The sequence below is a fragment of the Cynocephalus volans genome, chromosome 8 (assembly GCF_027409185.1).
Source record: "Cynocephalus volans isolate mCynVol1 chromosome 8, mCynVol1.pri, whole genome shotgun sequence".
In the NCBI taxonomy this organism is placed as follows: Eukaryota; Metazoa; Chordata; class Mammalia; order Dermoptera; family Cynocephalidae; genus Cynocephalus; species Cynocephalus volans.
The window spans coordinates 19,478,706-19,502,684 of NC_084467.1; the positions used below are offsets into that span (position 1 = coordinate 19,478,706).

Below are 23,979 nucleotides of genomic sequence, written 5' to 3' on the forward strand. Positions count from 1 at the left end.
TAAGTATTTTACCCTACTTTGAAAAACTGAGGGATTCAAAAATAGCATGCAGCATTAAATTAAATTAAATTTATTGTTCCGTAAATCTTGAGACCCAAAAAGGAATGCTAAATCAATAAGTGCAAAACTCTAAAACAATTAAGAGATAAGCGCACTTCTCACCCAAGTGACTGGTACAGAGAACATGTGGTCATGCAAAAGCAAAGGAAAAAGACAAAAAGAAAGCTCTCCTACAGTGTCTATATGGTTTACAGAAATTTGCAAACCAAAGGTGGAAATATTGACAGTATTTCTTTGTTCACTTCCATTGTTTGAAGATATTTTTGTTGGATATAGAATTTGGGGTTGATTTTTATTATTCTTGTTTTTTTCTTTCAGCACTTTAAAAATGTTGTTCTGTCTTTTCTGGCCTCCATTATTTCTGAAGAGAATTCAACTGTCATTCAAATCATTATTCAGTTGTATGCAGTGTGCTATTTTTTTCTACCTGCTTTTAAAGATTTTCTTTTTCTTTTTTTTTTTTTTTTGGCTTTTAGCATTTTAATTATGATATACCTAGATGTGGCTTTCTTTATATTAATCCTGCTTGATGTTCATGAAATTTTCTGAGTCTGTAAATTTGTCTTTATTTCGGAAGATTTTGGCCATATCGCTTGAAAATTTTTTTTGCCTCATCCTCTCCTGTTTCTCTGATTTAAGATACAGATCTTTTTGTATTTTCCCACAGGTCTTTGAGGCTGTATTTTTTTCTATTCTTCAGATTGAATAATTTCTTGGATCTGTCTTCATTTTCACAGACCTTTTTCTCTCTTTATTCTACTGTTAAGCCAATCTAGTGATTTTAAGAAAAATTTCAGATGTTGTATTTTTAGTTCTAGACTTTATATTTCATTCTTTTGTGGTTTCTTTCACTATTTCCTATTCTCCTTTATTATGTGCATATTTCCTTTATGTCCTTGAACATAGTTGCAGAAACTGCTTTGAAAACTGTCTGCATACTGTAGAATCTAGGTCATCCTGGGTCTCCTTGATTAATTTTTTTATATTGAGAATGGGTCATGTTTTCCTGTTTTTTCCTATGGGAGTAATTTTGGGTTGTATTCTGGATATTACACATGACAAGTTTTAGAAACTTTGGATTTTGGTATGCTCCTCTGAAGAGTCTTGATTTTGTTTCTTTTCTGTTTTAAAGCAGGAAGTTAACTCAGCTGAACTCAAACTCCAAAACTGTCCCCCTTGTGGTAGGTGGCAGCTCATACTTCCATTCAGTTCTTTTAGCTGGCCTAGTTGGAGTCTGCTCTGTCCAGTGTGTTTGAGGTGTTAGCTAAAGATTTGGATAGAGTTTTATGCAGATTTTAGGGCTCCCCCTTGCTGGATCTCATTTTTTATGGTCTTCTTACCTTATTTCCCAGTGGTGATGGTTGCTCTGGACTGTCCTTTGGTTTTCAAGACAGCAGGACTGTGAATTTTTCATTGAGTTTTAGCTGCCTTGCATAGTGCAAGGCTAAAAGATAAAAACTGGGGAAACTTGTCAAGTGCACGTCCCTTCTTTCAAGTGTCAACTCCCCTCCAAAATCTGCCTGCTTTTGTTCACTCTCCAGTGACTTCAGGTGGTTGTTCTTGTCTAGAAGTTTACAAGGGTTGATTCTATAGGAGCTGCTTGGCCATACTGAAAGCCTCAAACTGATTTTTTAAAAATAAATTTAAAATTTTAAAATAGTTTTAGATTTATAGAAAAATTATAAAAATAGTACGGAGAGTTCTCAAATTAATTTTAAATAAATATATTTCTAAGATATGTTAATATGCTTCCTTGACTTCTTAAAATGCTGAATTTAACTGCCAATTAATGTCAGCATTCTGAATATAAATTCAGTAATGCAGCAATGACCTCTGGAGCTATTGAGGTATGTGACTATTTTTGCCTTTCTGCTAAATGGCCTCAGCTATTATGCTTTTCTAACCTAGATCTCCTTTGTGTACATACATGTCTGGGTGTACATGTGCTTGTGTGTGTGTGTTTGGGGGTGTGTGTTTTCTATTTCTTCCTTTGCCAACTTAGCTCTATTGATGCAAACCCATTTCCTTTAATTTTTTTTTTTTTTTTTTTTTGGTCTTTTTTGTGACCGGCCACCAGTGAGTGCACCGGCCATCCCTATATAGGATCTGAACCCGCGGCGGGAGCGCTGCTGCGCTCCCAGCACCACACTCTCCCTAGTGCGCCATGGGGTTGGCCCATTTCCTTTAATTTTTTATTGTAATCTGTTGTGGTTCAGTAAAACTGATAAACTTGTTAAGATTTGTTTGAAATAAGAATAAATAATTTCTGAGAGCTTGAATACTGAGTTGATGAGTCAGGTACAAGGTCTTTAGTATATGGTGTTGGTGACATAGGTGTTGGTTGCCCAGAGGCTTTTCTTAAATGTGCGCTGTCCGATATGATAGGTCACCTGTATGTGGCTCTTGAGTGCTTGAAATATGTCTAGTTTGAATTGAGATGTACTCTAAATATAAAATATATGCCAGATTTTTTTTTTTTTTTTTTTTTTTGTGACCAGTAAGGGGATCGGAACCCTTGGCTCGGGGTCGCCAGTGAGCGCACCGGCCATCCCTATATAGGATCCGAACCCGCGGCCGGAGCGCCACTGCGCTCCCAGCGCAGCACTCTCCCGAGTGAGCCATGGGGTCGGCCCTATATGCCAGATTTTGAAGACTTAGTACAAAGAATAACTTTTTATGTTGATTGCATCTTGAAATGATAATATTTTAGATATATAGGGTTAAATAAAAATATTATTGAGATTAATTACTCCTGTCTTTTTTTTTTTTTTTTGGTGTGGTGTGTGGAATGCTCCATGAATTTGTGTCATCCTTTCACAGGGGCCATGCTAATCTTTTCTGTATCATTCCAATTTGAGTATATGCTGTCAAAGTAAGCACTGTACTTTTTTTTTTTTTTTTTTTTTTTTGTCTTTTTCGTGACCGGCACTCAGCCAGTGAGTGCACCGGCCAGTCCTATATAGGATCCGAACCCGCAGCGGGAGCATTCCCACGCTCCCAGCGCCGCACTCTCCCAAGTGCGCCATGGGCTCGGCTGAGCACTGTACATTTTTAATTTGGCAACCAGAAAGTTTAAAATAACATGCATGGCCTGCATTATATTGGTTGTAGTTCAGGTAACCTGTATTATTTAATAGCAGGGTCCATATTAGTGAGGTGGAAGTTGTAGCATTAAGACCAAGCAGGTGAGATTCTAGCATCTCCTTAACCTTGGTGTGAGAAACTGTATCATAGTGGTTTATAGTATAAACCTCAGTTCTGCCACTCCTCAGTTGTATGACTTATGGCAAATAACTTAGCTTCTCTGACCCTCAGTTTCTTCATCTGAAATATGAGAAAAACAATACTTAACATCCTGTGGTTATTGTGAGATATGATATATGTAAAACACTTTTATATAGTGCCTATCAAGGGTGAGATAAACTGCTCGATAAAATGGTAGCTCTTAACTTGTTTCCAGACAGTTTTGGCAACATTTCGATTCATTTTAGTTGATACTTATGGGGAATACAATCCAGGTTGATTCAGACAGGAAAAAGGACTATATACCTTTGGTCATTTTTTTTTTTTTTTAATTCAAGGATATGGACCTTCTGTACAAAGAGGAGATGTTGCTGCTAAACAGTCAATATTTTTAATTATATGGTTTGTAATTTGTTCTGAAGAGATGATAGACTGCTCCTCTTAGGCTTTTGATGAGTGAATGTAAACAAGCAGAACTTATTTTTCATTATGGTTCCGCTATGCTTGAAAGTCTGGTTATCGTACATCTGACACTTTGTTTCAAAAGATGAGTCTGGCTAATATATTTCAGATTTGATTTTAGTACAGATTAAAGCCCCCCCCCCTTTTTTTCCATCTTCAGTATATGCTTCAAATAAGCAACAAAAGTAGAGTACTCAATAGAATCTTTCTCAACTGACATTAATTCCCTATTCTATTTTGGCTAGTATTGATTGATTGATTGGTTGATTGGTCGACTGGCAAGTACAGGGATTGAACCCCAGATGTTGGTGTTATCAGCACCACACTCTAACCAATTGAGCTAACCATCTAGCCCTTAGCTAGTAGTTTTTGTGTGACTTCTTTACATTCAGCATTTTTTTATTCAAGAGAAGTTCTGTTATATTTAAGCAGTTTAACATTTGGCCCCTGATTAGGGACAGAGATTATTATGTATAAACATTTGGAGCATTTTCTTTTACAATTTTCTTAGATAAATAAACAACAACAACAAAAAAGAAAAGCAAAACAAGTTCATTATAAAAAGGCAGATAAGACAGAGGTGTATAAAGAAAGTTAATACCCGTATTCCTACCTCTCCCCAAGTTTGTCTTGAGGTAAACAATGTAATTTTGGTTTGTAGTCTTCCACACCTAACAAGTATTTGCAAGATATAAATGCCAATGTTACATATCTATGGCATCTGTTAAAGGGATTTCCCTTTCTGTCCTCCAGCAAAGTATAGGCCCCACTCTCACCTCCATCTCAATACAGTTTCCTCAACCCAGTTGCTCAAACCAAACATCCAGGAGTTATTTGATTTTTTTCTTTCCCTCACTTCCCATATCCAAACCATCCACAAGTCTTTAGGATTGTATCATCCCAATTCAATTTAATCCACACATTTCTTTCCATCTACATTACTTCTACTTAATCTAAATCACGTTTCGCGACAACCACTAGGTCTCCCACCTTCCATTCTTCATCAGCTCCATGTCCCAACCTGTTTTCCATATGGTAGAGTATTTATTGTCTTAAATGGAGATTGGATTTTGCCCTCATATGCCCCCCACCCATCAAAACCCTTCAGTGATATCTTTATTACTCTTTTCCCTGGCATTCCTCACCCTCCTTTCTTCCTCCCCACAACAGAAGCTCCATGAAGTCAGGAATATGTTCTCTGCTTGGCACATACTTTTTTATTGAATACTTACCACACGCAGGACAATATTTTAAGAGGTTTCATCTATCAACTCACTTAATATTCATAATAACTTTGAAGTAGGTATTCTTCCTCATTTTACCTATAAGGAAACAGGCCAGAGAGATTAAGCAACTTGCCTAATATCACACAGGTTAAGTAGAAGAACCAGTCTATCAAACCAGGCACTCTGCTTTCAGTCCTTGCTGTTAAACATTGTGTTAAATGCTTTTTTTTTTCCTACACAGTAGGTACTTTTGCAAACATTTGTTAAATGAATGAATAAATTGTTTCCTCTGTGAGCATAAAATTCAAACTCTTTAATATGGTCTAGAAAATCTTTCATGACCTGGCCCCTGCCAATATCACTTTTTCTTGTACTCACAGCGATCTAATTACACTGGCTGTTTGCATGGCTGGCTTCTTCTCATTCTTTAGGTCTAACTGTAGGCACTTATTGCAATTTATAATTTTTAACTCATTATCTGTTTCTTTTATAAAAATCTGAGTTTCTTGAGGTCAGGTCTTATCTTAGCAGTTGTTTCCCCAGTGCCAACTATGGTGCTTAGGAGACAGTAGGTCCTCAGTAAGTATGTGTTGACTGTTGAGTAAATATATCTGGGTCCCAGACAAGAAGCTGTCATGTAAGATGTTATGTGAGTAAGGAAAGAGAGGCCGTCCTTTGAACTTCAGTGGCAAATGCTACTGAAATCTTTCAGTAGTCTAAATGGCAGCCTATGGAAAATAAGATTAATTGTAAATAAACCAGAGCCCTGGATGGAATAGCTATTATTTTTCCTTTACTTATATAAAGAGTTTTCTTTTTTCATACCTTACCACACTTAAATATTTTCATTCCTCCTGCTAGCCTTAGAGATAAATGGTGATATTGATTTGGATACTTATGACTGTGAGTAGCAGAAAACCTCACTTGAAATTGGCTTTAACCTTAAGGAAATGTATCTAATGAAAGAAGTCTAGTAAGAGGACTGCTCCATGTGTAGTATGTCAGGTTCTGGCTTGCTTCTTTGTGATTCTCTTGGCTCTATCATCTTCTGGTGGTTGTTTCAGCCTCAGGCTACTATCAAGTTGGCCACAGCAGCCACAGGTTCACATCCAAGGGTTTCCTCTTCTGAAATCTTTGTCTTAAGTGTGAGAAACTTCCCAGGAGACTCTGTGTCTCATCCACTAAAACTGGGTCGCATGAACATGCCTAAGTCAGGCACTGGCAAGGGGAATTCAACTATCATGATTGGCTTAGAATCAGTCAGGAATTACCCCTAGAACTGGGGATTAGGTCATTATTTCCTGCATTCCTTGGGGGAAGGAAGGAATGGATGCCTGATCAAAAATAGGAGTTCTGTCTTTTGACAAAGGAGGAGAATAGATATTGGGCAGGCTATAGTGGCTTCTGTGGTTTGTTAGCTCTGTCCCAAGATTATTTGGTGACATAATTTAAGTTTTTGAGAACAATTATTAGTCAGGAAGATTTGATTTAATTAGTTTTTTTTTTTCTATACTGATAAGCTAGAACACATTCTTTGAAACTCAAAGGCTTTCATAGTTAGCCAATCAACAGGAAGCTAATAACTAATAAAGCATCTGTAGCAGATAAGGTCCTATGGGAAAGTTTAAAAAAAAAACAAAAAACTCAGGTTACAGTCTAACTCAGGAGACAGGGTGCAGAGATGTGAATAGTAAAGTAATAATACTAGAGTACTTCAAAAAGTTCATGGAAAAATTGATAAGATCTTTTAATTCTATTTTTTCATGAACTTTTTCAAGTACCCTCATACACAGTTACAATTTAAGAGATCACAAGGCAAATCATGATTAATTGTTAAGTAAGTGGTATAGGCTTGCTATTACCTGGGAGCTTGTAAGAGATGCAGAACCTTGGTCACCACCCCAGAGCTACTGAATCAGAATCTGCACTTCTGCAAGATCTCTTGATGATTTGTGTTGACATCAGGTTTGAGAAATTGGAATAGAGGTTGAGAGAACAGGTAATTGGTTTGGGCTAAAGTGATCTAGAAAGGTTTCTTGGAGGTGAGATTCGAACTTGACCTGAAAGACAGGTGTGGCAGTGGGCATTTCAGGTGGAGTATAATGTGATTTTAGTCACATAAGTGTCCAGATTTATGTGGCCTTATTGTATAGAATGAATGGGAGGGGGTATGGGGAGTAGTGCTATGGGTCCTTAAGAATTGGCAGGGAAATCCTAGGAAAGGAGGAGGGCAAACTTTGCAAGGCCTCATTAAAAGACTATTGTACATGTTTACAGGGCTTTTTTGTTTTTAATTAAACTATTAGCTACACTAGGTAATTGAATCATAATTTGGTCATTTACCAAAGGAAACAGAAACAAACAAACTTTGAAACTACTGGAAGGTGAATCATCTCTCATTCAACAGGTTTAACTATGGATAGTTGTGAGTAGAAAAGGGTGCTTAAAAAAGATAGCTATTTCACTCAACCATGACATTTAGCTATTTAACAATTGGCTGTGTTGTGTATTTTAGTTATTTCCCCCAGTAGCATAGTAACTTTGAATTTTGATGATTTTAGTAATATATAGATTTTAGTAGGTTATTTTGGATAGGTAAGCATGATAAACTTTGGCAATACTTCAGTTGCCCCCACCCTTTTTAAAATTTAAAAATAAAACAAAAAGACATATTTTTCTGTAGTTTTAAATTTTTCAATTCATAGTGATTTTAGACTATAGCAAGAGAATATCAAGTGTTCTGTTGTAAGCTGAACCACCAACTCAGAGGAGGAACCACTGGCAAGCCCATAAAACTGAAACTCACAAACAGATGATTTATTGGGGGATGTTTATGACACTTTTGAGAAAATGTTAAACACATGTTATTATAATTGTGATAAGGTTAGGGGGTGTATTTTGAGTTTCATTGTATTCAAAATTGAAATGTTCACATGTAGTGTATTCTGAAATTCTTAAATTATTCAGATTAAACTTTGTAGTCTATAGGTAAAATAAAGACAGGAACCATGTCTTCTCTTGTTCATCTCTACATCTCTGGTGTTTAATGTAGGTCCTCACATGATTGGCAAATGAATAAAAAGTTAAAAATTTTTTTAATTTTAAAAGGTTGATTTTTATCTGCTCTTGGAGATAACACATAAATGGTACAATAAAAGTGAGCTGTAATATAGTTAGAAACTATTAGGACTGAAGTAAAAACTAGATTAATAATTAACAAAAACACTTTATTTGGAAATAATTTCAAATTTACAGCCAAGTTGCAAGAATAAGAACAGTTCAAAGAACAAACCTTTACTCAGGTTTACCTGTTGTTAACATTGTACTCTATTTGCTTTATTATTTGCTCTTTTTCTAGTAAGTTGTATACATTGTGGCTCTTTACCCCTAAATATTGCCATGTGTATTTCCTAAAAGTAGGGATATCTTGTATATATAATGTTGTTACATTACAATTATAAACCTCAGTAAATCAGTCTCTCCTTTCCCACCTCCTCCTCTTTTAAGAATAGAAAAACTAAGACCTAAAGAGATTAAGTGACTTACCAATGGTAGATAGCTTCTAAGTGGAAAATCCAGGAAATTTCATGATGCCTTTTGGATTCTGCTCTTTGTAGACCAGTAACCTGCTCACTATTTATTAGGGTTAGATTTGGTAAATAACAGTCTCCTCCCTTCAGTTAAAGGAAAGGCATGCTATCTTGCCTTAAACGTGGACATACTGAAACCTAAACGAAGTCAGCCTAAAGACTCTAAGACCTAGACACTTAAATTCAAGGACATACTTATTCCATACAAACTAAGAACTGGAAGCAAGTACCTTTTAATATATTGGGCCTGTTTTCCTCTTCTGTAAAATGGGCATAAAAGCAGTGCCTACCTCATTGGATTGTTGGGGGAACGTAATGAGTTAATACATATAAAGGGTTTAGAATAGCACAATGCTTTAATACTGAGGAAAGTCAGGTATTGGTCCTGGTTCCTAACATCACAACAGAACCCTTTTTTTCCTTGACAAGCCAAATCATTTACCTAGTATAATATAGTCATAAAAAATGTGTAATTGTTCTTCTAAACCAAATACACCTCTCCCACAGCACTTGATCTACAAAGGGCTCTGGATCGCCAAAATTGTCCTTGACATTATATGAGGGTACTTCAAAAAGTTCGTGGAAAGATTCATATTATCTTTTAATTCTATCTTTCCATGAACTCTTTGAAGTACCCTCATATTTGATTATAAGACAAACTCTTAGAAACATTAGAGTTGTACTGTTTTGCATTAAAAGGTACTTGTCTCTGCTTCTTATTTGTGTGGAATAAGAATGTTCTTGTATTTGAGTGTCTGGGTTTATGGGTCTTTAGGCTGGCTTGGTTTAAGTTTCAGTATGCCTAAGTTTAAGGGAAGATAGTGTGGCATTCCTTAAATGGGAGGGAGGAGACTGTTGTTTACCAAATCTGACTATAACAGTGACCAGGTTACTGGTCTATAAAGAGCAGAGTCCAAAAGGCATCATGAGGAATTCAAAGTTTAACCATGGAGCAAACTTCTTTGCAGTTTTGATTTTTTAAAAACATGTTTTGCCTCTATGTTAGTGTTTAGGAAGATATGGTCTACCACCAAATGCATCAGAATTAGAATTGCTTTAAATGCATGTTAAAAATTGCAGATTCTTGGACTCCTCCACAGATGTAATTGAATCAGAGTATCTGGAGGTGGGACCTGGAAATCTGCATTTTAATTCAGTTTCCTTGAGGATTTTTATATATCTTGAGATTTGAGGATCCTGTTCCTATATACTTCTGTTACATAGATTTTCTTCATCTTTAGAGCTTTTCAATAGTTGTTCTATAACTTGTGTTTTACTCCATTTTCATGTTTTGGATGAGATGGTTTTTGCTTGCTTTTTTTAAAATGAAAGATTTATGTCTATCTTACAAATATCAAAAAGAATGAAAGGGTATGCAATGAACAACTCTCTCTCTGTTCCTTCCTCAATTTTAGAGCATTGTGCTGTTCTAAGCCCTTTATATGTATTAAATTATTATGTCCCCCCATCAATCCAATGAGATAGATACTGTTATTATGCCCATTTTATAGAAGAGGAAAACAGGACCAGAGAGGTTATATCACTTTCAAAGTCATTTAGCTAGGAAGTGGTGAAGTTGTCTGAGAGTCTAGGTCTAGATTAGTGCTCTTAACCACCATCCTCGACAGGGAGAGAGGATAGACAGATTAACTAGATTAATACATGTGAAGAGCTTGTTTTGGGAGAGCACAGAGTTCATCTTCAACAAGATAAATGTTCCACGTGAACTCATAACAGCTTTTCCTGGAGTTTCTTGTAGCCCTGGTAGTTGGATATCCTCACGTACTTTCAAACTAATCATTCTCTAAATCATATGGGCTTTTATCTGGAGAGTAGACTTTGTGAGTTGGTGATGCTGAACAAGGAAGTGGTAGCAACTGAAGTCTTTGCTATGTTCTGCCCTGGCTGTATAGGCAGAGCTTGGGAATGTAGTAATTCTTCCATTATGTATCATTTAACTTTATTTATCAAATAAGTTCTATGATACAGTTATGGCCAGGAAATAATGATACAGTCTTTTGCATGGCCGGAGATGTTTGACATCTTAAATAAAGGATATCTTTACTTGACTCCATTTAGTGGACTTTTTAAACTTTACATAGACTATTTCTTAAAGCACAAGGCCAGCCTATGTCAGTTGGAAGAGGTTAATGTGGGAAATATTTAGATTCTTTCCCTCTTATTGTTTTCTGAACGAATAAAGTAATCTAAGGAGTCTACTGACTTAAGTGCTTGAACTGTGAGAACCTGTTGTTAGGCTTTGAGTTCTTTGCATGAAGTATCTTTAAAGTTAGTAAAATGTTTATTAAACTCTTACCATGTGCCACAAACTGTGTGTACCCTGTTTAAAAGAATAAGTTTAGGCAAATTAAATTTAACAAAGTTTAATTTGAGCAAGAAAAGAAAAAAGAAAAAAAAAAAAGATTCGCGAATTAGGCAGCCCCTAGAGTCAGAACAGATTCAGAGGGACTGCAGTTGAAAACACATGTTGGTTACATTTATAGGTAGAAAAAGGGAAGTGATGGTACAGGAAAAGGGAGTGAGGTCCACAACAGTCGACTGCCTGCAGTTGGTTGAGATTCAGCTATCGTCACAGAAGCACACTTCTAAGAGAGGTTTTCAGTTTGCCCATGTGCTTAAGTGCCAAGTTAGGTTGTAGTTCGTATTTAAGAGCTCAGGAATGAGAATACAGAGGCTTTCTCAGGCCAAAATTTTTTAGTTTGCTTTAACAGTCCTCACTGATTTGATCCCCATGATAACATGGTATATAGTAAGGCAAGTTTCACAGATGTTAAGTGACTTTCTGAAGATTACACTGCTAAGTAAGTGGTGAAATCAGGATTCAAAATCAGATATGTCTGATTCTAAACCTTATTTCCCATGTTCTCTCTAGACCCTGTAGAAGGATAGCAGTTTATGAAATCTTTAGGCTCCAAACCTTTGTCTATCTAGCATGTGATTAGCAAAAATTCTGAAGAAATAAGTAATGGAAGCCAGGTGACTTTGCTCATTTATCATGTTGTTTTGTGGCTTTTAAGTTAATCACAATCAAAGCAAGACATTTTGTATATTCAGACAGCTAATGTAGATTGTCAGAATCCACACTAAAGGTAAATGGGGTATTAGAATTTTTTAGTTCATTTTTTTTTGGCAACACATTGCTGTATCCATTCTTTAGAAAATGTGTCAAGGAAAATAATTTAATGGTAAGGAGCCCATTCTTATCTTCAGGTCCGGACTTCTCGCTCTCTTCCCCCAGTAATCGTCATCCCTCACCCCCAGTCCCACAAATACAAAGAGAAGGATGAAGTTAAAGCTCTCCTTCCAAGGTGTTTTAAAAATCTGACTACTCTCAAGACTGATTAAAGTAGGTTTTCTAAGTGAGCAATTTCTTAACCTTGACTTTGTAAAACATTAAAATATTTATGGCATCTGCCATTGACCCCTGTTCAGCAATGTAGGAGATAATCCAGCAGTTTCTGATTAAATACTGGTATTATGCAATTCAAGAATTACAACAGAGGTCTGGAGGGAGGAGGATGAGGCTAGCAGAGAGTAATAGTGAATGTGTGAGAGGAATCCTAGATAGCAAGTTAAATAAAAATACCCCTTTTATAAAAATAAAATCCAAATGATGCCAAGACTCATTCCTTATCTGGAAATTTGTGGTTATTTCTGTGTCAGTGAAATCATTCAGGTTTTCTCTTTGATTATTTGGGTTTTCTGATTTTCAAGAAATCATTATAAATGTGTGGTTTTATAACATGAAATCTTAATTTTAAAACTATATGATCCAAATTGAAGTTTTTTTCTAGCATGTGTATACTTATATTTCTAATCTGTGTCTGTATGTTTTAAAAACAGCATTATTGGATATAATTCATATACCATACAATTCTTTTATTTAAAACATGTGAGTCAATGGTTTTAAGTATATTTACAAAGTTGTACAACCATCACCAGGGTCTAATTTTATAAGATTTTTATTTTCCCCAAAAGAAACTCTGTACCCATTAGCAGTTATTCCCCTCCCCTCCTCCAACCTCTTGTGACTGGCTCCTGAATTTCACTTAGCATGTTTTCAAAGTTCATCCAAGTTATAGCATGTATCGATATTTCATTGCTTTTTATTGTCTAATAGTGTTTCACTGTATGGATATACCACATTTTATACATTTAAAATTTTGCTTTTTAAATATAATACTTCTGAGAGACTCCTGCTTTTGGGGATATGGAGTAGACAATAGTGATTTCCTAGTTTTTTCCTCATACATCCCAAGCTAAAGAAGCCAGCTACCCAGAAGCATCATCACGCACAGACAAAAAAGCTCTGGCAAAATCCTGCTCTCTTTATCCACAGCACCAGGAAAGGGGCAGCCTAAGCAAGACCAAAAACTTTGAGACAATAATTGCTCTACTTGAAACACTACAGAAGAAAACGTGGTGTCCCACCTCCCTCCATGCCAGCAAAGGCTGAATGGGTGGCCTAGACTTTCACTCTCAGTGGTATTCTGTAATTTAACAGGTTCTTTACTAATGGTCTTGGGTGGTCTCCAATGTTTTGCTATTACAAACAGTGCTTCAATGTTCCTCTCTCTACTTGTATTTTTGGGCATCTGTAAAAGTGTGTCTACAGAATAAACTTCTAGATGTAAAATTGTTGGGTCAATAGCATGCAATGAAGCCTTAAAAAATGGCAGTTAGATGGATGCCATCAAAACATGGAAATATATATGAAATATTAAAGCCATACTTAGATGCTGTTGTTGCATACCTATCTGTTAATTTTTGTTATTACTACAAATTTGGGTGGAAAATAAAGGCATCCTGACTCCCGGTATAGTATGCTTTCTACTATACCACAATTCCTCAGTCAGTTGTACCAATGGATTCAGTGTAGTTCAATTTAGTTCATTCTAAATATATTCAATAGATTAAATGTAGTATTCAATGTAGCTCATACTAAACAGAGTAATTTTGATTCTGTAACTTTACTGAAATGGAATTTTATTAGTACAACTTGGATTAATGGACAAAGTTTTTTACTTGTGAAGTCTAGAAATCTGAATTTCATAATTTTACTATACTTTTTAAGAACATCATCTGACTAATAGCTCCCAATTTTCTCATGCTATTAAAACTTGGAAGACTTGTTCATGATGATATTTCTTATTGACTTGTCATGAGTTTTGGGAGAGTAATTATTAAAAAGGCATTTTTTCAGATCTATCTTGAAGAGTGTGCATGCTTTTATTTGTGTGTTCATGAAGGAAAGTAGTTATATGAAGAGTGTGAGATGTGTAACAAGCTTCTGATATACCTGAAAGAGAAGTAAATTGGGAAAATTTGCTAGAAAATTATAGACAAAGGAGGCAGTTAGCTGTGAAAACAAATAGGCATTTGCATCCTGACCGGGTCTTCATGAACTAGTTCATGTCCCAAGATTCTTCTGTTTGTGCTGGACGATATGCCCTGCAGACCATTATAGGAGGTTATTGTGTGGTGGTTTTGATCTGTAACGGGTCCTTGCTCATCTCCAGCCAGCCTTTAGTTTAATGTTTCCAAGTGCCTACATGTAACATCTTCATTACACCTTCTTTACCAATTTAATGATTTTAACACTGCTGTAACAGGCAGTTTGGGAAATTATTGCTAATTTTGTAGGTTAAATAAATGAAACAGGATGAAGACCTTGAGTCAGACTAGTTCTTTGTCTACCCAACTTCACTGTTTTTTTTTCAGTAAGTCTCAAATTTGGGATACTTTTTCTTGTATTTATATGTCTGTCAGGAGAGGGAAAAAACAAAACAACAATGATAATAGAATTTGAATATCTAAAGACACAGTCTGGTGTGAAAACAGTCATCATCAAAATATATGGAAAGGTTAGTTGTTAACTTTTTCTTGTCTGTAGTAAACTCACTTGTGTGTTATCAGTGTTGCATGCTGTGAATGGATGGTCATCATGTTCAAAAAGTCAGCGTTGAGCACCAGTTTGTTAAATAGTGGGATGATTTAGTCCTGTAAACTGACTTGTGCTCTGAGGAAGGAATATCGTCCTAACCTTCCCACACCGGTGTTTCTCAATGTATCTAGCAGATGCCTTACTTTGGGATCTCCTCTGGTGCCTATGACAGAATGAGGATTCTACTGAATCAGAATCCCTGGATGTGAGGCCCAGTAATCTTCATTTTAAATGTTTTCCTAATTTTTATTTTATTTTGTTTTATTCTTGATCACATTAAAGTTTAACTAAGCTTTCTTTAGGAAGTAAATTTTTGTACAAGTTGCAGTATTAGGAACTAATATGATTCACTTTGGCTACAAATTCTGTGTATGCTTTGTTTCTGATAAAGAATAGTAATTTTGTTTTTTTTAAACCAAGCTTGGTTGTAACGCTCCCATGTTGTCTGATTAGGGTGGGCTCTGGGATCCTCCTTATGTGCCCATGTTTTTGTTCTGTTTTTCTTCTTTGTACTCCTTCTACCTCCCCATTAGTTTAGGAACTAATCACTATTTACCGATGTAGCATTTTACTGAAATGCTTCTTAATTTTTTGATAGTTACTTTAGGATAATAAACAGTACTTTTACCAGTTCTTTGAATGACTTGAAGAGTTACCTCAGGCACTCTCCATAGACTTCATGGTGAAGAGTCTGTTTTGATCCCTAGCAATGTCAGAACGTTCTCCACCGGTGTGCTCGCTCTCTCTCCTTCCCCTCACCCCATTTCATTCTCCCCTTCTCTCCTTTTTAAACTTGGGAAATACATGATAGAATTAAAGAAGATTTGTTTCACTCTGATTTTTAGGAAAATTCTACCTCATTATTGAGCTCAGGGAAGTCAACTGCTCCATTCATTAAGTAGGATTAGAAATAGTTTATAATAAAGACATCTTTTATTTTCCTGCTCCCTGAAAGAATTTGTAAAGCAGGATATGGGATATTTATAATGAATATATTTAAATTTTAGTGTGGATATAGGGAAATCTTTAAACTTTCCATTGTAAACATTGAGCTTGAAGAACTGTGAGGAACTTTCTAAAAACCCATGACAGACTTAGTCTTTGCCTTGAGGCATGGTTATGCCTACTCCCTAGGGATTGATGCTGTGTCCAACATAGCAGCCATTAGCCACATGTGGCTATTTAAATTTAAATTGATTAAAAGTAAATTAAATAAAAGTTAAGTTCAGTTGAACTAGACACATTTTAAGTTCTTACTAGCTAGATTTTGCTAGTGGCTACCGCATTGGACAGTGGTACTATACATCCTCTCCATCACTGCAGAAAATTTTCTTGAACAGTGCTGTATTAGGTCATTTCTAAGACAAGAAAGAGGCAAATGAAAGAGCAAAATAACAATGACCTGGATTTCCACTGTTCCTTCCACAATGCAGCTTTTCCTGTTTTTTTTTTTTGCACCCTTGATTAAAATTCAGAAAAAGGTCTGTCATTTTGAGTATCATCACTTTGACATTGTTTTTAATCTTTAATTCTGTTTCCCAGGCTGGCAGTGATGGTGAAAGCATAGGAAACTGCCCCTTTTCCCAGAGGCTCTTCATGATTCTTTGGCTCAAAGGAGTTGTATTTAGTGTCACAACCGTTGACCTGAAAAGGTAAGACATGGTTGCAGTTTGGATCAACTTAAGTTGAGAGTATGTACTTTATTGATATTTCAGTTTGATCCTTTCTCCATCCCTCACTTTGACTGCATATATCCTCTAAAATAAATATGTTGTATTAAAGTTCTGTAGATTTATGGGGAATTTAATTTGTATAATTATTATGGACAACTCACAATGTCAGTAAATCACATTTGGTCACTCAGTCTTTTTAGTAACTTAGTGTATGTTTACCTTAAATTTCATGAGCAGCAACAGGGGCTAAGGTTTTATTGTGGATGAAGTGAAACCTTTGAACTTTCCAGTGTAAACATAGAGCTATAAAGAACTTGTAAGCAGACATCTTCTTAGTCTTAAATGTGCTAAACATGTGACCTATGTAATTTGGATCTTTAAAGAATGGGGTTTTTAGAAGGTTGAATACGGTTACATTCTATTTAATTTACTTTTCAGAGAATAATAGCTTTCTATAAAATGATTTTAATCATATTTGGTTAAATGTAATTATAAAATAAGAACAATTATTCATAGCCCTGTGATTGTTCTTGCTAGTTGAAAAGTTGTAGCATTCTCTCTGTAGAGCAGAGTGGAGAGGGCTAAGAAGAGCCCGATGAGTAGGAAGCTCTTTTTTATTCAGGAACTTTTTTTTCCCTCCTGGTTTATTTTATTTTATTTTTTAAATTTTATATTAATTTATCAATATACAGTGTAGTTGATTTTCATGTCCCTTTACCAATTCCTCCTTTTCCTCCCTCACTACTCCCCCCTTCCCCCCATCAACATGTATCTGTTCACTTGTCTTAACAAGTTCAAGGAATTGTTGTGATTGTTGTGTCTTCTTCCCCCCAATCCCACCATTTGTTTTTATGTTTATTTTTATTAGCTCCCACAAATAAGTAGGAACAAGCAGTATTTTTCTTTCTGTGCCTGACCTGTTTCACTTAATATAATTTTCTCTAAGTCCATCCATTTTGCTGTGAATGGTAATATTTCATTTTTTTTTTTTTTTTTAATAGCAGAGTAGTATTCAGGAACTTTTTATTCTTACTTAGCAGACAGGACTGAGGTGAAGAACATTCATAAACCCCTTCCCTTCAAAAGATTTCAACCAAAGGTTAAGAATAGTTGTACTAATGGAAAATCTAGGATTTGGCAGTAGAAATGTATTCTTTGTGACACAAATGCCACAACATGGTTTGCGACTTATTTTTTAAGCATATCAAGTCACGAACAGTGTCCAGGAAAGAATATTGACAGGATATTATTTGACGGGTGGCAAAATTCATGTATGTTATCTCTCTGTGAGCATCACATACTGAGACTTGTTTAAGAGCTATAATCCCATTCCCAGTTCTAGGTTAGCATACTCTGGGATCTCTGTTAGTTTCTTAAAATTTATTCTTTACTTATTGCAGTGCATTTACTTGAAATTCTACAGACTTATTATTGATGGCTGGCTGGTTAGTTCAGCTGATTAGACTATAGCCTTGTAACACCAAGGTCACAGGTTCAGGTCCCTGTACTACATTCGTATTACAGGCCTTGTGTTCAGATCTCTGAAAATTATTTATTTTCAATAAATAATTTTTTTTGCCAGCTGCAAAAAAAAAAAATAATTAATTGAAAATAAGCCATGAAGTCTTCCAGTAACCACTATAGTTATTTATATGAATGTAGAAATAATCCTTGGGATAGTAAGAGTTAAACTACAGGCTCTTAGGAAGATATTACCTAGTTCATGTTGGACAGAGCTATTGTAAGAATGAAATAAATCATGTGGTTACCCTTCTATTACTGTTTTTTTCCTACATGCATTCACAAAGGAAGTTTTCCAATATAACTCCTAAAAATAGACCAGCCACAGGCACACACCCTTACTGTGTCCTAAAATACATGGATTTCTGCTATTCCATTTTTGGCTTGGAGCAAGTGAGTTAACTGCCATGCTCTGAAAAAGCCTTTTTGAATAGCTTAATACAGTGCTTGATTGTGGTACATACCAGTAAGTGTGCCATAAATGATGGGAATCTGGTTTAGAAAAGGATGTAAACCCGTCATGGCTATTTCAAAGTCATGTGTTTCTTTCCTTTTACAGACTTTTTAAGACATTATTTTTGTAAGTTGACTGAAACTTAAAGATTTGTGTATGTTTAAGACTAATGTACTCCACATACAGAAGATGACGCATGGGAATGAGACGTTCAGAGTCTCATAATTAGAAAATATCAAAGATGTATGCTTATTTCCTAGGGCTTTGTGTAAAATTAACAACAGAGAACACTTAAAATTGAAGCCTATATTTTTTTGTTTTCTTTAGAATCTTAGGTCTCCAGTACCTCTAAAAAATGCTTCTTAAGGGGCAACTAAAAGTATACAAGTAGTACATGAGAATGAGTCCCTTCCACCCACAGCCCCTGGTCATTAACGTCCACCTTCATGGAGATAACTGGTGTTATATTCGGTCTTTATCCTTCCAAAGCTTTTCTATGAGTTTACACACTTACAGTCTTGAACAAAATTTCAGAGAAGGTACCCCAATAGAGGGAACATTGACTCAAAAAAAAAAAAAGTATAAAATAAAATTTTCACAGAGGAATAAAACATCCTATAGTGAAAAAAAGTACCTCTCACAATACATTCTTAATTTTAAAACATTGTGTGACTCTTTTTAGAAACCTGTGGGGGAGAAAATGCCTATAGTACTTATTTTCCTGCTTTTCTTGATGATTGCCTAATTACTCAATGAAAAGTACTGATTCCAGAACAAACCAGTGGAGAGCAATAGAACTCCCCTGAGAGCTATTTAGAAGCCCACTTTATGCTCTGAAAAAAATGACTGTTACATGACATTTCATCCATAAGAAAGCTCATTTCTAGCTCTGACACTGTATGACACGTTCTCTTTGAGTCTCAGTTGGTGTTAATGACTATGCTGGTATTTACATGCCCCTAGTGAGGCTTTGAACAACCTCACATTACTTGCCTGCCAGTGCAGCCTGAATACTTTAGTGGGAGTCATTTCCAAACCTAATTTTCTGTTCATGCTGCAGTTGTATTAAAAGAGCTTTTAGATTAAAAAAAAAAAAGTATCCAGGCTTCAGAAAGAATTTAGAATTACATCAACTGCCATTTGAACAAAAGCTTCAGATAGGTGAAAATATTAAAATTGGGGACATAGTTAAAGATGTTGTTGCATGTCATCAAGTGGGGAATAACCATGATGTAGTAGAAAGTATCAGGAGTAGAGATCTGAGTCTGTGTGGAAAGAACCCTCTCATCAATTTCATGGGGACCTTGGGCAAGCTCCCTTATTTTCTTGGGGTCAGTTACCTCATTTAAATTTGGGAAAAGGAAGGAAAAAGTATACTAACATTTCTTCAGTGACATCTGTGTGCTAGACATTTTAGTACTCTTTTCATACCATTTTCAGATCTGTTATTTAATAGAATTAATAGTTTTATCACACACACAGGCTTTATTGTAGAGGCTTTCTGGCTAACAGGTTAGTGGCAGTGATCAAGGTCTTTATTTGAAGACTTACACTGTCTTCATTATGCCCAGAAGTTCCTAAATCAGGTTACATCTTTAGAGCACAGTTAGATCTAATACCTTTCAGTGCCACAGATAAACTTGAGAGGTAGGCAAGGGAAAGAGAAAGAAGAAAGTACAAGAACAGTCATGAGAGAGAGTCAGACAGAGAGAGATGGATGGAGATGGACAGATAGACAGACACCCTGAGACACTGACTGGATATAGCTGAGTGTGGCCATAGCTTGTCACATACCTGTAGGGATAAACTTTTATGGTTTTGAGACAGAGAGGGAGAACTTCACTGCTACATATCTTTTTTTTTTTTTTTTTCCATTTTGCTATATGTCTTTATGTTCTTTTTCAAGATGATTTCAATGATGATCCTGTTGAGGCTGTTAAGAACTGAATTAGGGGGCCGAGCCCGTGGCGCACTCGGGAGAGTGCAGTGCTGGGAGTGCAGTGACACTCCCGCCGCGGGTTCAGATCCTATATAGGAATGGCCGGTACGCTCACTGGCTGAGTGCAGGTCACGAAAAAGACAAAAAAAAAAAAAAAAGAACTGAATTAGGAAAATTGTTAGTGAATGTTTTTCTAAACCTGTTATCAGTATAAACTCTACTTATAAACTGTATTATTAAAATATTAAGAATTATAAAAGTTGTGTTTGAAATCTTTTCATGAGTGCTATTTTGTTTTTAAAATTTTTCTCCACAAATTGACATTAAAGTTGACAAAGATTAGCAGTATATACCACATTTAATCAAAATCAGTAAAATCCTTTAACTGGTTGAACTGAGACAAAAATACAAATGCTTAGTAACTAGGAGTTACTAAGTTTTGTGACTATTGTGTGTTTGGTGAGTCAGTGACTTTAAGATTAGTTAAGCCAGAATATAGAAAATATAGTAAAAAATAATAGTAAAGTGTTCTGAAACAAAGGATTCTATGGTGTTAACTTTTGTGAGTTTTGGGTTTTTTTTTTTTTTTTGTTATTTGTTTATATAGTGCCCAGTATTCTCTTGATATGTGAATTAATTTTGTCTTAAAAATCAGCACCTTCAAAAAGCATCTCAATTTAAAAGATAAGTTCTACATAGTATTTTTTTTCCCCTCCATTTATCAAGTCAACTAGTTACAGATAGGTCATCTTCAAGAGCCGGCGCCAAGGTCCTATAGCTGTGCTGTGCTTACTTTATAGCAAGCAGCTGGCACTGAGCCACCAGCCCAACTTCTTCCAATTGTTGCACGCGTACTGAATTAAATTTTAATTGAAATTAAGCCATTTCAATTGCTTAAAATGTTAGCTCCTGTAAGATCTCTCCATTTTGTTCCTCTTTCCCTCTCTTTCTGGTTCTTGTTTTTGTTTCTCTTTATTTCCTTTTCTTCATCTAGAAAGAAAATGGGAGAGAACAGCATAATTCATTTAATCTAAAAGACTACTATGATAAGTAAGGCTAAATATTAAAAATCCCCAAACTCTGAAGAATACCCATGCCCTTATTTCAAGACATGAGTTCTGTGCACTTTGCTTTTTCTAGATCTCACTTAAGGAAAACATTTGAATAAGTTTGAATGAATTATTGAATATTTATTGTAGTCCTCTTATTAAAAAAACCAAAGATGTCCTGAAATTTTCAGCCATTGCCTGTGAGTTTAGTTTCATTTATCCCAAATTACAATTCCTGCAATGTTAAGTTTCTGTGAAGCATCTGTAAAATGAGCCTTCGTGGGTCAGACAAAACCACTAAGGCCTTAGAGTGCCGGGTGAGGACTAGAGGTTGAAGAATCGTAGGTTTTATTTGGTTGATAAATAGCTTGTAAATGAATCACCTCACCACTTAGAACTTGTTCATTCACTTGGAGTCTACAAATCCTTTTGGAGGCACTAAAGTTTCTTCTCAAATCTACTTTCACTTGTCCTTCATCTCAACAGTTAATCCTGGAAAATAGTTTCATCATTTTTGTTGTTTTTAAAATCTGTATGGCCTTTCAGCAGAAACAAGATGGACTAATCACTAATATTAATGGACAATTGGTAATCATATGCCTGCTTTCATTTTCCTCAGTTGTATGTGTGCCTCTGAATTAATCAGATTTTATTATTACCAATCTGTTAATGCCAGATAAACAGATGTGAACCATCAGTTCTATTAAGCTTTCATTTTCCTCAGTTGTATATGTGCCTCTAAATTAATCAGATTTTATTATTACCAATCCGTTAATGCCAGATAACCAGGTATGAACCACCAGTTCTATTAAATAAAGTTGAAACTGCCAATTTTATCTCCCGCATAATGCTTTTTTAATGGGATACTGAAAGCAGGCATGACTTTCATTTGCATACTTTTGTTTAATTCACTTTCACATGCATTATTTGATTTTATTTTACAGGCAAAGCAGGTCTTATACCCATAGTATAGATGAGGAAATCCAGACCCAAAGAGTTTGTGATTTACTTAGTCATGTAGCTGGTGAGTGGCAGAGCTATTCAATTTGGGACTTTAATTCAGTACTTTTTATTCAGTCTTTGGTTCTTTATTTTCTACCATTCTAGCTTTCTCCCTCCCCTAATAAATATTTTTGTTTGGAGAGCTTAAAAGCTGTCATAATTAATTATAATAGCTGTTATTTATTTTGCCTCCCGTTCCCCCCACCATGGGTTATTTTAAAGCATCGAGTCCTTTCTTCCCCTTTATTCAACTCTACCCTGTTCATGAAAGACTATTTGTGAAAAGACTTATATTCTTACCTTACACTTAGGCATTTAAGTGGCTATTTGTTAGTTGTAAAAATATTGATGGACATGTTTTATGACTTAGGAATGACAAAATTGTTTTCCAGGTGATCACGATTTGCATATGACAAGGTGGAAGAGCATTCTTACTCATCCCTGGTATCATTCTGTGGGAGATGTGTGTTGTGTGTTCTCTGTCTCTCGTATATTTTATACAAATTTTATTAGCCCTGCTTGCTTTGATGAGATATAGTTGTTCTTTCTTACCTTTGTGCTGCTTTTTTTGTTGTTTAACTTTAACTTTAAAATGTTAAGATTTGAAAATAAATATATAAACCCTAAACTGTTAGGGTTTCTGGACTCCTGATTGTGGACAGGCTTTCCTGAGTTGAAAAGGGAATAAATTATAAATGGGAACAAAAGTGAGTCTGTGAGTGAGAATGTGGGTGACTTGAAGACTCACAATGACTATGGTCTTGGACATGCTGGACACTTTAGTGAGCAAAGAAGAAACAGGTGGTCTGGATGATGAGTAAAAAGAAATACCAAAAGAAACTGATGAAATGAAGGATAGAAAAGGGTTAGTTCTAATTTGGAGTTGAGTACTTACGAAAGTAACTGGAATGCCATAGGCTTACCTCAGTACTTAAGTAAATGTGGGTCTGAAGACCTCACTCAGGTTTCATGTATTCCCATCATTTTGTGCCCAACTTTATCTTGTCAGACTAAAGAATGCTCAATAAAAGAATCTGAGATGAAAATCAAATTGGATTTTTACTTTTTAAAGCCCTCTTTTGGAGCTTAGGTTTTAATAGAAGTTGATAGAAAATATGTCTTATCTTTCTTTGGTTTGGAAGAGAGAGAGGCTCTAGAACTTGAGTAGGGAGAGGACTCTGAGTTAGAAAATTTGGATTAATCACCAAAAGACTCTGAACGATAAATGCTGACGAGGTTGCGGAGAAAAAGGAACTCTCATACATTGTTGGTGGGTCTGCAAAATGGTGCAGCCTCTATGGAAAATGGTATGGGGGTTCCTCAAACAATTGCAGATAGATCTGCCATATGACCCAGCCATCCCACTGTTGGGAATATACCCAGAGGAATGGAAATCATCAAGTCGAAGGTATACCTGTTCCCCAGTGTTCATCTCAGCATTCTTTACAATAGCCAAGAGTTGGAACCAGCCCAAATGTCCATCATCGGATGAGTGGATATGGAAAATGTGGTATATCTACACAATGGAATACTACTCAGCTATAAAAACGAATGAAATACTGCCATTTGCACCAACATGGATGGACCTTGAGAGAATTATATTAAGTGAAACAAGTCAGGCACAGAAAGAGAAATACCACATGTTCTCACTTATTGGTGGGAGCTAAAAATAAAGAAATCAATTCACACACACACAAAAAAAACCCGGGGGGGTGGGGTGGAGAAGACACAACAACTACAATTCCTTGAAGTTGATACAAAAAGCAAACAGAAAGGACATTGTTGGGTGGGAGGG

At 35.7% G+C, this 23,979-nt stretch overlaps 1 protein-coding gene and 1 pseudogene across 1 annotated transcript in view; one reads left to right on the forward strand and one right to left on the reverse strand.

The window, feature by feature from the left end:
* The window catches only part of CLIC4 (chloride intracellular channel 4), a 65,612-nt gene that overhangs the window by 20,460 nt on the left and 21,173 nt on the right, over positions 1 to 23,979 (forward strand). The window contains exon 2 of the mRNA XM_063105457.1: positions 16,089 to 16,198. Coding sequence (XP_062961527.1) covers positions 16,089 to 16,198 — 110 coding nt within the window. The remainder of the gene's footprint in view (positions 1 to 16,088; positions 16,199 to 23,979) is intronic.
* LOC134385327 (U6 spliceosomal RNA) lies at positions 2,838 to 2,938 on the reverse strand (annotated as a pseudogene).